Source organism: Sphaerodactylus townsendi, linkage group LG01 (assembly GCF_021028975.2).
Source record: "Sphaerodactylus townsendi isolate TG3544 linkage group LG01, MPM_Stown_v2.3, whole genome shotgun sequence".
In the NCBI taxonomy this organism is placed as follows: Eukaryota; Metazoa; Chordata; class Lepidosauria; order Squamata; family Sphaerodactylidae; genus Sphaerodactylus; species Sphaerodactylus townsendi.
Genome location: NC_059425.1, coordinates 24,175,685 through 24,191,270, shown reverse-complemented (window position 1 = coordinate 24,191,270; position 15,586 = coordinate 24,175,685). Strand labels below are relative to the sequence as shown.

The 15,586-nt window shown below is 43.3% G+C and overlaps 1 protein-coding gene across 1 annotated transcript; it reads right to left on the bottom strand.

Annotated features, from left to right (window-relative positions):
* Positions 1-3,608: 3,608 nt before the first annotated feature.
* LOC125425786 lies at positions 3,609-8,686 on the bottom strand. Its single transcript, XM_048483445.1, has 3 exons — positions 8,257-8,686; positions 6,825-6,986; positions 3,609-3,960 (listed from the first exon to the last, which is right to left on the bottom strand). Exons 1-3 carry the CDS (start codon positions 8,671-8,673, stop codon positions 3,838-3,840), a joined length of 702 nt encoding a protein of 233 aa, XP_048339402.1. The 5' UTR covers positions 8,674-8,686; the 3' UTR covers positions 3,609-3,837.
* Between the last annotated feature and the right edge of the window lie 6,900 nt (positions 8,687-15,586).

The following is a 15,586-nucleotide window of genomic DNA, read 5'->3' as shown; positions in this document are numbered from 1 at the left end:
TGTTGTTTGTGATATGTAAATTGATTTCCCGCACTTTATGAAATTCTCTCCAAATTCATATTTTCCACAACATTAAACAAAAAAGACTAGTTGATATTGTCAAATGCTTTCTCTGCATCTAGAAAAATGAAAGAGTCCTGCTTTATGTGTATGCAGATATTCCAAAATGTCCAGTTCAGTTCTGACATTGTCCTTTAACTGCATTTTGGGTATAAACCCACAAGAATCTTCATGAATATGAGCTGGACACTCTACAGGGGTCAGTGCTATCAGTCACAGACCAGGAAAGGGATTTAGGCGTCTTAATTGATAGTTCCATGGGAATGTCAACTCAATGCATGGCAGCTGTAAAAAAGGCAAACTCTATGCTGGGGATCATTAGAAAAGGAATTGATAATAAAACTGCAAAGATTGTCATGCCCTTATATAAAGCAGTGGTGCGACCGCACTTGGAGTACTGTGTCCAGTTCTGGTTGCCGCATCTCAAAAAGGATATTGAGGAGATAGAAAAAGTGCAGAGAAGGGCAACAAGGATGTTTGAGGGACTGGAGCACCTTCCCTATGAGGAGAGGAAGCAGCGTTTGGGACTCTTTAGTTTGGAGAGGAGGCGGCTGAGGGGGGATATGATTGAAGTCTACAAAATTATGCATGGGGTAGAAAATGTTGACAGAGGAGAAATTTTTCTCTCTTTCTCACAATACTAGAACCAAGGGGCATTCATTACTGAAAATGCTGGGGGGAAGGTGGGACTAATAAAAGGAAACACTTCTTCACGCTAGCGTGTGATTTGGTGTTTGGAATGTATACTGCCACAGGAGGTGGTGATGGCCACTAACCTGGATAGCTTTAAAAGGGGAATGGACAGATTTATGGAGGAGAAGTCGATTTATGGCTATAATCTTGTCCCTCTCTGATCCTGGGATTTTAAATGCCTTAACAGACCAATTGATCGAGGGCAACAATACAGAGAAGACCGTGCGTTCACATCCTACATGTGAGCTCCCAAAGGGCCACTGCGAGTAGCAGAGAGCTGGACTAGATGGACTTTGGTCTGATCCAGCTGGCTTGTTCTTATGTTCTTATGTTCTTAATAACCTCTTGTAACATTATTTACATCACTGTTAATGCATTGAGTTTGGTAACCTCTGTACTCCGGACTTATTACCTTTCGGATTGATCTAAGAATATACTATACCAAAATTTAGATGAGAAAATTTCATATTGCTACGTTATTTAGAATTCAGATTCTTGTTTATAACTATATAATTGTGTTGCAACATTACTTTGAGATTGTGTGACTGCTAAATATATGATGTTGCATTAATGTGTTGTGCAAACAGTGAAAAAAACCATGGAATTTATGTTCATATCTTTACTTTTTGCCTACTCGATTTACACATAAATATTGCTGTATTTGTAAATTATATTATTATCTTTCTTCACACTAGCACTTGGTCCCTTTTTTCTTTAGGTCATCACTACCCCATGATACTTCTTGTTTGTGCTCTTCACTGATGACAAACCACCACCACCCGTCTCCCATATTTTTAGGAACATATGTCTCCGTCCATTTATATGTTTATTTTCCTTTTACATAGGCAAGGAAAGGTTTTTATGTTTCATTTGCCACATTACTTTTTTCCATTCTGTAATTTTTATTGCTGTTGTTTCTATATTACTACGACGACGACGACAACGACGTTTGTATACCGCCCTCCCCCGAAGTGCTCAGGGCGGTGAACACAAAGTATACAGACAGAGCACAGTAAAGTAATCTATATTGCATAGATTAATTAAAGTAATCTATATTGCACAGATTAATTTGATCTCTGTTTCTATGTGTAAAATAAACCCCCGTTTGTTTAAGAATCTTGTCCCCCTCGTTCTTCTCGGTGATCTGAATCTAGACCTTGGAATACGTAAGCCAAGATCCCAAGCATATAGGTGCCCAAAACACATGTGTTTATTCTATGCAAGTTGGAGGACACCTTTACATATTATGGATTTATCCATCCATGCAACCTTCAGTTGGGAAAGTTGCTCTCTGATGCCTTTTGTGTGTATGTCTCTGTGTGTGCCATCCTGGGTCTAGTATTATTTTGCCAGACCATGTAAATTTCAGGTAGATTTCCCCAGTCTATTGCTCCAGCGATAGACTGGCAATGTTTTTAAAAAAGCTCTTCTGATTGCTCTGAATTGCTGCCTCAAAAAGTTGGAGGAACTGCTGTTGGGTGGGCAGGGGAAGGTGCAGCGAATCGAGAAAACCCAGTGCAAGCTAAACACATACAGTCTCCCTTCACTTTCCCTGCAAAGTGAGAGGAAAAGTTGCACTTTCAGAGGTTTGGAAACTTGGAGATTCTCTGACCTGAGTGGGAAAACGTGCATGTAACTGAGAATCAAACCTGAAGGGAATGTAAGCTCAATGTGAAAGAGACCACAAGTGCAAAAACAGCCTATATTTACTCTGTCCTACCCAGAAATGGAATTCCTTCAATAAGTGAAGTATCTTAATTTGAACAGATAAAAATGGCTCTGAGTAATTTTGTTTCTGGCACACACAGAGATTGGATGGACCTTGCTGTGCACTTTGCTTTGTGCACTTTGCTAATTACCAGCTCCAGAATCTAACAGACTGAGGGGTGCAGAGTCTAAATATACCAACACGACTGACATGAATACTTTAACACAATGTATATCACTTCTCCCCCACCCCCAAGCATAAACTCGGACAAAATAGAGGCAGTGGTTTTCTAAAGACAGGAATCAGAAAAGAAAGATTGCGCCTGGTTTATAAGACAATTGGAGCAGAAGGTTTTTGTATTACAAAACAGACCAAAAACCAAGTTATTGCCCATTCCCCCCAACCAACTCCAGTTTTCTCGAAATATCTAAATGTTACTCATAGATCTTTTAAAATATGAACCAAGAATGCAGAGTTCTTTGATATCAGCTATACCAGCAGTAGCAAAAATAGTGATTGTGAACATTTTTTGTTTATTGATTTTAATACTTCTGTACCACCATTCGTTACATCATGGTGAAAACAGATTGTGAAAAAGGAAGGGATAAACTAACACGGCAATCCTGTGCAGAATTATTCCAGTTGAAACCCTTTGAAACAGTGAATTCAGACTGGAGTAACAGCATAGGGGAAAGGAAGGTGCCATAAGATAGCCCAGTATTGTCAGATCTCAGAAGCTAAGCAGGATTGGTAGGCTCTGCAGAGGAAGTCAGTAGCAAATTTGCTTCTTACTTGCTTGCTGTGACCCCTCGCTGGGGTCACCATCAATTGACTGAGATTTTACTGCACTTTACACACACAATAGCACAGGATTGTACTGTTCATGGAGCAGACAGCCAAACCCTTCCAAATGAAGTGAAATTCTGAGGATAAGGCTGCAGAAAGCAAAGTTTGGTAACTCCAGAGGCCTTTGGTTGTATTTTGGGAAGATGGTGGTGGTGTCAGTAACTGTTTTTCGGTAATACGAGTCTTGCTTGTTTCTCTCTCATCATTTTCTGCCTCATCTTTCATACAGAGTTGTACAAGCCTTTATTTTAACTTAGACTGTCTTTCTTCAATAACAACAACAACAACAAAATAAACAATGTTGCTTCAGCAAGTTACTTTTATTTTTCTATTTCAAAGCAAGTAGATGTGGCTCAAGAAATGGAATGGGTATGAAATCAGCTAGAGCTTGTGGGCTAAGAAAGAGGGCATTCCCAATAGGACAGTTTTCAGATATGCATCTAACATGTTGCATCAGAGTGGTGGAAGGAAGAGGGCACACCAAGTGGACATTTTTCTACCCTGCTTTCCTCTTCCCTAACCACTGGCCATCACAATCCAAAGAGGGGGGGTTGGCTTCTCTCCTCATCCAGATGAATTGGCTTGCATTTTTGAGAGATGATGAGACCGTAGTTGCTTCCTCTTTCATCAGTAAAAAATTTGAAGGTGCATTCCTGTACATGACAACAGTAGGGAGTGGGGACAGGGAAACAGAAACATTATTTTATGTTTTAATTATTTCATTAGTCTTATATGCAAACCTAACCCTCTTGGGCTCCCAACAGCTTCCAACATTTTGTGATAAGTAGCATCAAACCAGAATGCAGTTCAGTGTTAAAACCTAATCTAAAACCTGATGGCCACGGATATATTACCTCTTGGAGTGTTGCCGGACTTTGCTAAGAACAAACTGTCTACGCTCTCAAAGAAGTTCTGACCACCTCACAAGAGATTCAACAACTTTACGGAGCAAGCATATTTAGTCTTCCAGAAAACAACAGTTTTCACTATTTAAGAGCCTATAATGGTGCATAGTTTCAGAGGGTAGCCATGTTGAACTGCAGTAAAACTGGAACAACGAAATGGTAATGCAAAGTTAGGCCTGGAGAGAGAGCATGATTGTCCCAAGATCTCCTAAGAAGACTGCAATCTAAACCTGGAACTCCCACATCCTAATCTGCCACTCTAACCACTGCACTGCATTGTTGTGCAGCAACAAACTGCAAAGTCTTTTTGTTCACTCACATTATGTAAATAAGTCTGGGCCTTATTTATTTGAAATATTTTTTTGCCCTGTCTTCCTGCCATTCAGTTTGCAGGGCACGTAAAGTTCAAACATGTGAGATAAAAAGATAAACAGCATTAGCCCCTCTCTGTGCTCCTTATCCAGGGCATTTATCAGTACACTGAAATGCAGAAGAAGGTAGGTAGAGCATCAGCATGAGTACATGAGAAGAGCCCTGCTGAATAAGACCACTGGTCCATTTGGTCCTGCTTTCTGTCACACACAGGACCTAAGATTTGACCCTAGATAAAATAAAACTGTTACTTCAATATAATTATTATGGAGTTCTCTTTGGCCAGCATGGTGTAGTGGTAAGGAGCAGGTGCACTCTAATCTGGAGAACCGGGTTTGATTTCCCGCTCTGCCACTTGAGCTGTGGAGGCTTATCTGGGGAATCAGATTAGCTCGTGCATTCCAACACATGCCAGCTGGGTGACCTTGGGCTAGTCACAGTTTTTTGGATCTCTTTTAGTGCCACCTACCTCACAGGGTGTTTGTTGTGAAGGGGGAAGGAAAAGGAGTTTGTAAGCCCCTTTGAGTCTCCTTTCAGGAGAGAAGGGGGGGATATAAATCCAAACTCCTCTTCTAGTCCTTTTTCTAAAAATCTTACTTTTTACCCTCAGGTAAGTACTACACACCCACAGTTCTTTAGACATGAAGACAAACTCTCCCTTTGAGTGTCTCTCTCACACGGTGCTTATCATAGAAGGATGGCCACTTTCCTTGAGGAAGTTCCAATCCTCTCTATATAACCACCCTTCTCTCAGAAGCTTCACTGCTTCATACCCGAGTGGGCTTAGACTAGGGTCGCTAACCTTCAGGTCGTGGCTGCAAATCTCCCACTGTTACAACAGATCTCCAAGTGACAGAAATCAGTTCACCTGGAGAAAAATGGCCACTTTGGAAGGTGGGCTCTATGACATTATACCCCATTGAAGTCCCTCCCCAAACCCCGCCCTCCTCAGGCTCTACCCTCAAAATCTCCCAAGTATTTCCTTACCAGGAGTTGGCCACCCTTTCTTAGACTGGTGTAACTCTGCATAGGAATGCACTGCCAATCTCTGTCTAAATCAGGGGTGGCCAACCTATGGTGTTCCAGATGTTCATGGACTACAATTCCCATCATCCCCTGCCAGCATGACCTATTGGCCGTGCTGGCAGGGGCTGATGGGAATTGTAGTCCATAAACATCTGAAGGACCATAGGTTGGCCACCCCTAATCTAAGGCTCATTCCACACATGCAGAATAATGCACTTTCAAACTGCTTTCAGTGCTCTTTGAAGCTGTGCGGAATAGCAAAATCCACTTGCAAACAGTTGTGAAAGTGGTTTGAAAACGCATTATTTTGCGTGTGCGGAAGGGGCCTAAATGATGAAATGTCGATAAAAATGTGGGATGTAATTTAAATGGTAAAGTAGCCTTCTCTGCAATATTCTAGAAATATTAGATGATATGAATGCTGGTTGGTGCCAACTTCATACCTGGAGAAAGAATTGACAAACTAATAGTGTGTGCCTGTCTCTAGCAAGTCATGCTGGTAACAGCGGTAATTATTAATTCTATGTATAAATTGTTTTTATAAAGGTTTGCAAGTTAAGACATGGATTTGATATGTTGTTTTTTTGGTTAGTTTTTTTTGCATTCGTATTACTGAATTAATATCTTAAAATCTAAGTGTATCATTTGGAGTGTGATATTGCCATTTTAAATAATTTAAGGATCTGGATACATCAATAAAACAACACAGTAGCACTTTTATAAGCATTGTTACATTGCTTGTTTATAGATCTTGGTGAGCCAATATATCTTAGTATTACTATTTGGTCAGTTTTTTGCAAAATTAGAGTTGTGTGTTATGTGTTTGCTGGTCAAATTAATTAATGCTATGAAATGCATCAGAATCAGGGCACCCCCCCCCCCCAAAAAAAACAAAAAAACTGAGTGATCACATTGATATCTGCGCAGAAGTAATTCTGAAGGTGTGGGAGTCAACACTAGCAAATCCCTGGCCAGTCTTCCTAGATTACTAGAGTGGGAATATAGTTCAGTATCGCTCATATAGTTCTGTATGCCAAGGACCTTGATTCAATCTACAGCATTTCCAGTTAAAAGCATATTTAAACAGCATCAGATGAATCTATCCCTTGAATTCACTCCTGCTTTGTTGTTCATCATCAAAGTACACTTGGACTGTTTACTGGACTGACAAAGACATCTATTGTTCACTACCAAGAAAGCTGGGAGCTTCCCACCTTTTCGGAACCATTCAGCGTCTCACAGTTTTCTGAATGGTGACGATGATAATGATAACGCAGGTAATAGCTGTCAAAAAGTGACTCTTTCCGTAGCTGGTTTGTTGTGCAGTTGGTTTTTGACAATATCATCTTGAGGTATACCATTGTCCCGATGGCTTTCTGGAAAAAAAGAACAAGAGAGATTTCCACCTTGGGTTGGTTGTCCCAGGCCCCAATCCTTTGTGCCCTGGAAGTAGAGTAATGTTGTGTTTAGCCTGGCCTTAATCTGAGCTCTAGAGCTTAATCTCAGTGTCCAGGCTAAGGCCTTAAAACATGCGCAGAGTGCCCTTCCCCTCACAACTAAGAAACCATATTCAGTAAGTGGATCCCAAAAGTTTACCTCCAATCTTTTCCCTTTTATAAGTCTAACACTGCCTTGACTCTAATGACCACCCCACCCTCTCCTTCCCACTGTGAGACTCCTGGTCTTCTGAGATTCCTTCTTCACTGTGGAGGAAGAAGAAAGAGTTCTCTCATCCACAAAACACTGCACTCAGTCCCCTTCCGCACATGCAGAATAGTGCACATTCAATCCACTTTCACAATTGTTTAAAAGTGAGTTTTGCTATTTCGCACAGTAAAATCCAGCTTCAAAGTGCATCGAAAGTGAATTGTTCTGCATGTGCAGAAGGGGCCTCAGAAAACCACAATCCTGAATTCTGTAGCCTAGGACAAACCTCTTCCTAAAATGTACCTGGAGTCTGATCCTGCAGAGGAGCACATAGGTATCAAAGGTAGTGGGCACATACAATAAATGTGGGGTAGGAAGTACATAGGGTAAGGTGACCAGATGGTCACCTTTGTGATCCGGGACAGAGCGGCAAACGGCAAGCCCCAGAAGGCCATGCGCTCCTGCGGCCGGGCACATGGGAGGCTGCCGCACTGCCTTGCGCCCCCAAGGCAGTGCAGCAGCCTCCCAAAAATCGGGACAATTTGTAGAACCTGCAGGACGCGGGACAAATTGTCTAAAGGCGTGACAGTCCCGCCAAAAGTGGGACGGCTGGTCAGCCTAACATAGGGGGGAAATTGGGAGATGAGGGCCTGTGCTGTACCCATAATACTTGCCTGACCTGGAATTCATACTGGCGCAATCTTGACAATACAACACTTCCAGCAAATTTTGTTAGCCATCATGAGGACTAGGCACTTTTAAAAAATTATTTATCTGGGATGGGGGGTGGGGAGGTAGAAGAGGTTTTAGAATGATATGGATCAACCAGAACAAAACAGAAACCTGTACTGACTGGCTATCTCTTCTTTTTCAAGGGTCAGGGAAAACAGAGCCACAGCAATATGAAGGACAGGCTGGGATGGGCCAGTGCATGCAACAGGTTCACTAAACAGGATCCCTCTCCCGATCCAGGACTCCCATAGAACCTGCTTCCCTTACCTTAGTTACTATATTTGCTTCCCCATTTGGCTTGTAGTAATAATTTTCCCTCTTATTAATGCGGCCTACTGCAATGTCCTGCAGATGTTTGAGCCAAGAACCACAGGGTTTCTGCTTCTCATGCTCTAACCATTCTCTTTCTTCTCTCTCCCTTTCCTCCAGTTCTTCATCTGATGGGGGCTTCTTCCCCTCTGGCTCTTTCCAAAATGGCTCCTGTTCTTCTGAATCGTCTGGTTCTGGCACCAGCTCCTCTGGTTCTTCTGGTACCAGCGGCTCTGGTTCTTCTGACACTGGCTCCTCCAGCTCTTGTGAAGAGCGCTCTTCTGAGGAACCTAACTCTGCATCTCCAAAGACCGGCTGGCACAGTAGCAGAGCCCACCCAAGGAGCAGCTGCCAGCACACCCGGGAACACAGCATAGTGGCAGAGAAAGGGACTCTAAGATTGCCCAGCTGGAGATAGAACACCTGCTGATATAGATCCCAAGGAGCCCTGCCCCCTAGTGACTCCACCCACCTGCTGGGAGAATCCTGCCTTCTGCAAAACATGCCCATGAGGCCGTCCCCTCAGAAAGGAAGTCAAGTCTGACAACCCAGCATGCACTTGTGACTTTGAAGACCACCTTTTATGCTCCCTCCTCTTTAAATACCTCTCGTATGCCTCAGATTATTTTTCATCTTTGCAATTCCCCCCACATTTCCCTGTCTGGTCCTTTGCTTGGACAGCAGTCACATAGAGCAGCTGCAGCCAATTACTGTGGCACCCACCTAAGGGAAGAACTGTATATTTATGGAACATATAAACACGTGAAGCTGCCTCATGCATTAGACTGGTAGCATCTCTCCAGGCTGCCGGGTGGAGGTCTTTCACACAGTCACTTTATCTAGGCTCTACCAGGGTCTGACCCTGGGACAGGGTTGTCCAACTCTGGCCCTCCAGATGTTCATAGATAATTATTCTCATCAGCCTCCGCCCACATTCTGACAATGACTGATGAGAATTGTAGACCATGAACATCTAGACGGCTAGAGTTGCCTTGGGATCATCTGCATTCAAATCCCCTGTTGCTGAGTCCCCCAAGTCTGCAAGAATAATTTAGCAAATTTTAACAAATCGAAAGGTCACTTGATTTACAATATTCTGGTGAAGAAGAGCTCCTGACTCAGGGCTAGAGCCTGTGCTTAGAATGCAGAAGGCCGCACGTTCAATCCCCGGCATCACCAATTAAAAGGATTGATAGTAGGTGACATCAAAGGCCTCTATGTCAAGAAAAACTCCTATGTCAGAGCCACTGCCAGTCTGAGCAGACAATACTGATTTGAGGGAGCAGTGAGCTAATTCACTACAAGACAGCTTCATGTGTTCAACATTTTAAGCTGCTTTATGCAGACCCAGACCGTTGGTCCACCTATGTCAGTATTGTTTGCTGTGACCGGCAGATTCTTAAATAATGTCTGTCGTGTCAGTTATTACCAAAGTGTGTGTAGTTTGATGATCTGCATCCACATTTTCTTTCTTTTCTACATGATTCATTAAAGTGTATGTGTGTGGAGGGCCCTGGATTGTTATCATATCGAAAATTAGCTCTTACCCTTCCCAGTGCTTGTGGCTCTGTTGGATAAAAACATGCGTACCTGTAGATTTCCCTCAACCAAGCCAAAAGCTGCTTGAAGGGAACCATCATTTTTCAGCAGAAAAAAATAGCTCTTTTATTTATTTACATACTTTACATATTTTCTGAGGCAGCCTGAGGAGTTGTCTGCACGTACAGTGTGAAGTGGAATTGATAGAATGGACGGTACCAATTAAGACCACAGGTGAGGATCACATTTGTGACTGTTCTCCTACATTTGTTTACTTATTTCAGCTTCTCTGTTCTGTTTTTTCCCCAAAGGGGGCTCTGTTTACAAAGAAGCACAACATTATAATGAAGAGAACATACAACAGGAATACATAGTAGTGTTCTAATGTCCTGACCTGGATAGCCCAGGCTACCTGATTTTGTCAAATCTCAGGAGCTAAGCAGGGTCAGTGCTGGCAAGTATTTGGATGGGAGACCTCCAAGGAATATGACACAGAGGCAAGCAATGGCAAACCACCTATATTGGTCTCCTTCCCTGAAAACTCCACCAGGGGTCGCCATAAGTCAGATGTCAGATGTGACTTGATGGCAAGAAAAGAAAAAAGAGTAGTACTCTTGAATCTTGAGCTTGTCCTATTTCAAATGGGCTGTCCCATTCAAAGCAGAGGTCTGCCACATCACCTACTACTGTAGAAGAGCTAAGGCCCCTTCCACACATGCAGAATAATGCACTTTCAATCCACTTTGCAGCTGGATTTTACGGTGCGGAATAGAAAAATCTGCTTCCAAACAATTGTGAAAGTGCATTCTGTTAGCATGGCCTTTACCCCCTGCCTTATGAAAAATTGGATTTCATATTATTTCTCATACTGTGTGCTGCAAAATGCCAGTTTCCATGTTTGTATAGGTGGAAAGCAGAGTGTCCAAGCTGAAAGCAAGCCTAAGGCAAAACAGTCTGTTTGCAGAGATAAGATATATGAGTTACTCCAGTGATACTATCTGGACGCCTCATAACAAGGACATGAATCTTTTATTATCCCACACTGCCAGAGTACTCCGTTAACATAATGGAATCTGTAGAACTCCTGAACACCACACCTCGTTAAGCTGTTCTGATACAATGAATTCTGGAAAACTCCCTGATACTGTGCTCTTGAGAAAACATTTCTCCAAACAATTGCTTTCTCCATGCATTTCCCCCACCTCTCAGATACAATCTCCCTAACAACAAGATCCCTTCCTGATTCACTCAAGCCTCAGCCAAATTTGAATACCTAAGGCAGAGTCTTTAGGAAGCACCTCTGCATAAACCATTCAAAGTATCACTGATATATTGTCAAAGGCTTCTCAGTGGTCAAACATTGTGCTAGCTTTGGCTAGGGAGGAGCAGTACTTAGCATTTCCTCTCCTGATGATAAGCGATTCAGGGTTATAATCTTCAGGAGGATCTCACTGGGGTGCTGTGTGGTTTCTGGGCTGTATGGCTGTGTTCTAGCAGCATTCTCTCCTGACATTTCGGCTGCATCTGTGGCTGGCATCTTCAGAGGATGAGATCCTCTGAAGATGCCAGCCACAGATGCAGGCGAAACGTCAGGAGAGAATGCTGCTAGAACACGGCCATACAGCCCGGAAACCACACAGCACCCTATCACTGATATAATCTAGGACCAATTGACCCCATTGTCCTGGGATTTAGAACAATAGATAGAGCTGCTAATCAGCTCAGCCCTGCAACCCAGCACAGAGGCAAGAAACGAAACCTAATGCAAAGGGTCTTTTTTCCTGCCAAACTAGTGATCCACCCTATAAAATTCCTGCTCACCTTAAGCTCGTTGCTCATTTCAAACCTGAACCTCCCTTGTTCAAGTTGGTGTGAGACACGATATATCGTCCTTCGCTTGGGTCCCTATGCTGGCATAGAGATCCTTGCCTTCTTCTGGAACTTCTCTGCAGATTTAGGTAGGTTGCTTCCCCAACTCCCCTTCTATCATCCAACCTGTCTTCTCCTCCCTGTTTATATACTTAGGAACTGAGTGTATGTGCCTTAACATCTCACTGTGTGATTGTTTGCAACCAAAACTTATATAAAAATATTTAAACTGCAATTTGGTCTTTTGTGAATTCTCTGCGGATACGTTTCAAGCCATTTCTGGTATACATAGTCTAAAAAGATCCCCTCCCAACCTACCTCTTGCATTGCCAAGCCAAGTAATTCCCCATTGCTCTATAAAAATAAGTTCGTATACTGTTAAGCTGGGTAACAATTGAAAGTGCATTATTCTGCGTGTGTGGAAGGGGCCTAAGACTCAAACCTCTGACCACACCCATGCTTAAATACCTGTAAAAGGAAGGGAAATAGATGCTCAGCCCAGATCTTATATAGCTGGTAGATATATTCCCATGAGTCCCCACTCCAGTGCTCTGCAAGCAGAAAGCTAGCACATTAAGGTCTAAAATATTTACCCATCTTGTTATATATATTTACTTGCAGGCAGGTTATTTTTTTTAACATGGGAAGGCATTCAAGAATGCTGATCCTTATCTACCATGATGCCAAGTCCCCCTTGCCACTGCAGGGGGATGGGGGTACGGGCTGCTAGATCCAGGCTGGGAAACTCCTGGAAATTTGGGAGTAAAGCTGGGGGGGGGTAGGGACCTCAGTGGGGTACAAAGCCATACAGTCTACTCTCCACAGCATCCATTTCTCCAGGAGAATTGATCTCTGTAGTCTGGAGATGAGCTATAATTCCAGGAGATCCCCACGTCCCACCTGGAGGCATCTCTGTTACCTACAATATAAGCTCCTACAGTCTTCTCCACCTTATTCTGCTTCATGCATCGAACAAGCTGAAGTGAGGTGCTCAGTCCACCTCCATCCTAGTATCTGTTGCAGGGGGGTCATTGCGGCAAACAGAACACTGCCTGTTCTATCCCCAGATCTTACATGACCTCCCCCACAAGGTGACTACTAAGATCAGCAAGATAAGAGATTATAAATCACATCAGACACAAAGCTCTATAAAAAAAACAAGGACAGCTGAAGCCTTTAACCACAGCTCGTGTGAGTGCAAATTCCATCAACCGCACCATGTTATCTCAGATACTTTTAAACAGCGAACAAGAAGTTCTGGTTCATGAGGGTTTGTGTTGGCAAGAGCTGATGCAGGTACATTATTCAAGCATAATATCAGCAGTACCTGCTTTACAAACACGCCAAGAGCCAAGCAAAAGTTCAAGTGACCTCAAAAGAGATGCCCGCTTTGGTTTATGTCCTAACAAGACTGGTGGGCCCTGTTGTCACCTTGTGGTGCGAGCCACTATAAAGGTCACTAACTCTGAAAGATTATGAAGTTTATTTGGATGATTTGGCCAATGGGGGAGTGCTTTGGAACATTGTGTTATGAGGTAGCAATAAATCCACCTTATGGATATTTTTTCAAACATGGGGTTGTTTGGCAGGCTGTTTCTAATAACTAAGGGGATCCACATGGCATATTAAAATTTTGGGGAACCAGGTTTGTTTTGAGATATGAACCTTCCCTTCAGTTACAAGATAGTCTTAGGGTTGCAAGCGTAAAGGTTTTTGGTTTGCTGACGTGAGGTAAATTTAGTGGTGAGCAGGAAGACCACAGAGATCACTGAGGTAGGAGTTGTACATAAATAACAAAGATTTATTTGTTTGTTTGTTTGTTTATTGGTTGTTTTTAAAGAACAGCTCTCCAGACAGTCAAGGTAGAATCCTGGCGGAGACACATGATTAAAGCTAATTATGGCTTCAGAATGTAGTTTGCATTCTGTTTCATGCAAACAGGTACAAACCGGTTTTCACTGACTAGCTACCTGTGCAGGATTTCACCCACACCAGACTGCCATTTCAAAGAGTCAGACTTAGGTCCCCTCCGCACATGCAGAATAATGCACTTTCAATCCACTTTCAATGCACTTTGCGGCTGTATGGAACAGCAAAATCCACTTGCAAACAGTTGTGAAAGTGGATTGAAAGTTATTCCGCACATGCAGAATAATGCACTTTCAATCCACTTTCACAATTGTTTGCAAGTGAATGTTGCTATTACACACAGTAAAATCCAGCTACAAAGTGGATTGAAAGTGGATTGAAAGTGCGGAAGGGGCATAGGTTTGCCATTTGAGTCTTTAAACCAGGACCTTATCAGAATCGAAACCTCTGTTTAAAACATTTGAGTTGAAGTTCCATGTTGTATGAAGTCTGCTCATCATCAGAAACAAGACTCACAAGTGGCTACTCTGCTGTCAACCAGCTAAACCTCTCTAGTACACTACCAGGCAGAGCTACCCTTCAGATTGCTCTCTGGAGGAGGCAGACTTCGCTATCACTGTACTTTCTCCAATCTAAACTAAGACTACTGCTGTACTTCCTCCTAACATTTGATCCCTCCTCTGAAAAGTGGTTGGATGCACGAGTAGCACTCCCATAGGCTCACAGATTAAACAGGTGACTGGTTGTTTTCCCTTCAGGGGCTGTACAACCTTCTGGCCATCACAGGTTGCCAGTTTCCAGGAGGGCCTGGCAATCGCCTGGAATTAACTGATCTCCAGATCACAGTTGCCCTAGAGAAAATGGCTCATTAGGAGGATAGACTGCATGGCATTATACCCTGCTGAGGGGGTCTCCTCTCCACAAACCCTCCCCTCTCCAGGCTCCAAACCCAATTGTCCAGGAATTGTCCAACCTGTGCAATGGAGAGAAACACATCTTACTGCGGGCATTCCTCTAAAGATGCCAGCCATAGATGCAGGCAAAACATTAGGACCAAAAACTACCAGACCACAGGCACACAGCCCAGAAAACCCACAACAGCCAGCTCCCAACCTAGGCTCATTCCGCACATGCAGAATAATGCACTTTCAAACTGCTTTCAGTGCTCTTTGAAGCTGTGCGGAATGGGAAAATCCACTTGCAAACAGTTGTGAAAGTGGTTTGAAAACGCATTATTTTGCGTGTGCGGAAGGGGCCTTAGATTTAGCAACACTAGTCAACATTGCAATTTCTGAGGCCACTTACCATTACATGATGTGGTAGAGGACGAAATGGGGAAGATAGTTAATAGCTTATGGGCAGCAAACTGAGGCCTGTCCAGGCTACTTTCCCCCCCTCTTTGGCCTATGGGGAGAAAGGTGACTTAAAATGGATGCATGAATAAAGCTAGGTGGGAATGAGACCACACCGTGCCTCCAGGTGGTGTCAGGGGTTCTCCCAAAGTTAAAACATCTCCATAGCCCAGAGGTCATTTCCCGTGAAGCAAATGGCACTTTGGAGTGTGGACTCAAGGGCATCACATTCCTGTGGAGCTCCTTCCCCAAACTCTGCTCTCCCCAAGCTTGGTTCTCAAATCTCCAGGAATTTTCCAATCCAGAGTTGGCAACCCATAAAACAGAAGCAGCAGACCCTTAAGAAGCTGATAAGCTCATTTCCTCAATGATGCATGAATGCAGTAAGATGTACCTGTTTTAATCAGTCGCTGGGTAGTGGGAGATGCAGGAAAGAAATAGGACTGGAGGGAAGGGAAGCTAGGAGCTCTAGGCCTCTCAGCAGGTAATTCCTACAAAGGACAACTGGTGGCAGTGGTACCCAAAGAAGGAGAGAATAACACTCCTCCAAGGGTAAGGATTCAAGAAAGTCGGGAGAGTGCTGTGTTACTGGTATTGAACAAGACCAGCTGTGCAAATGACACAGTGCCTAATGGAGATAAAATGTTAGGCCCTGAAAT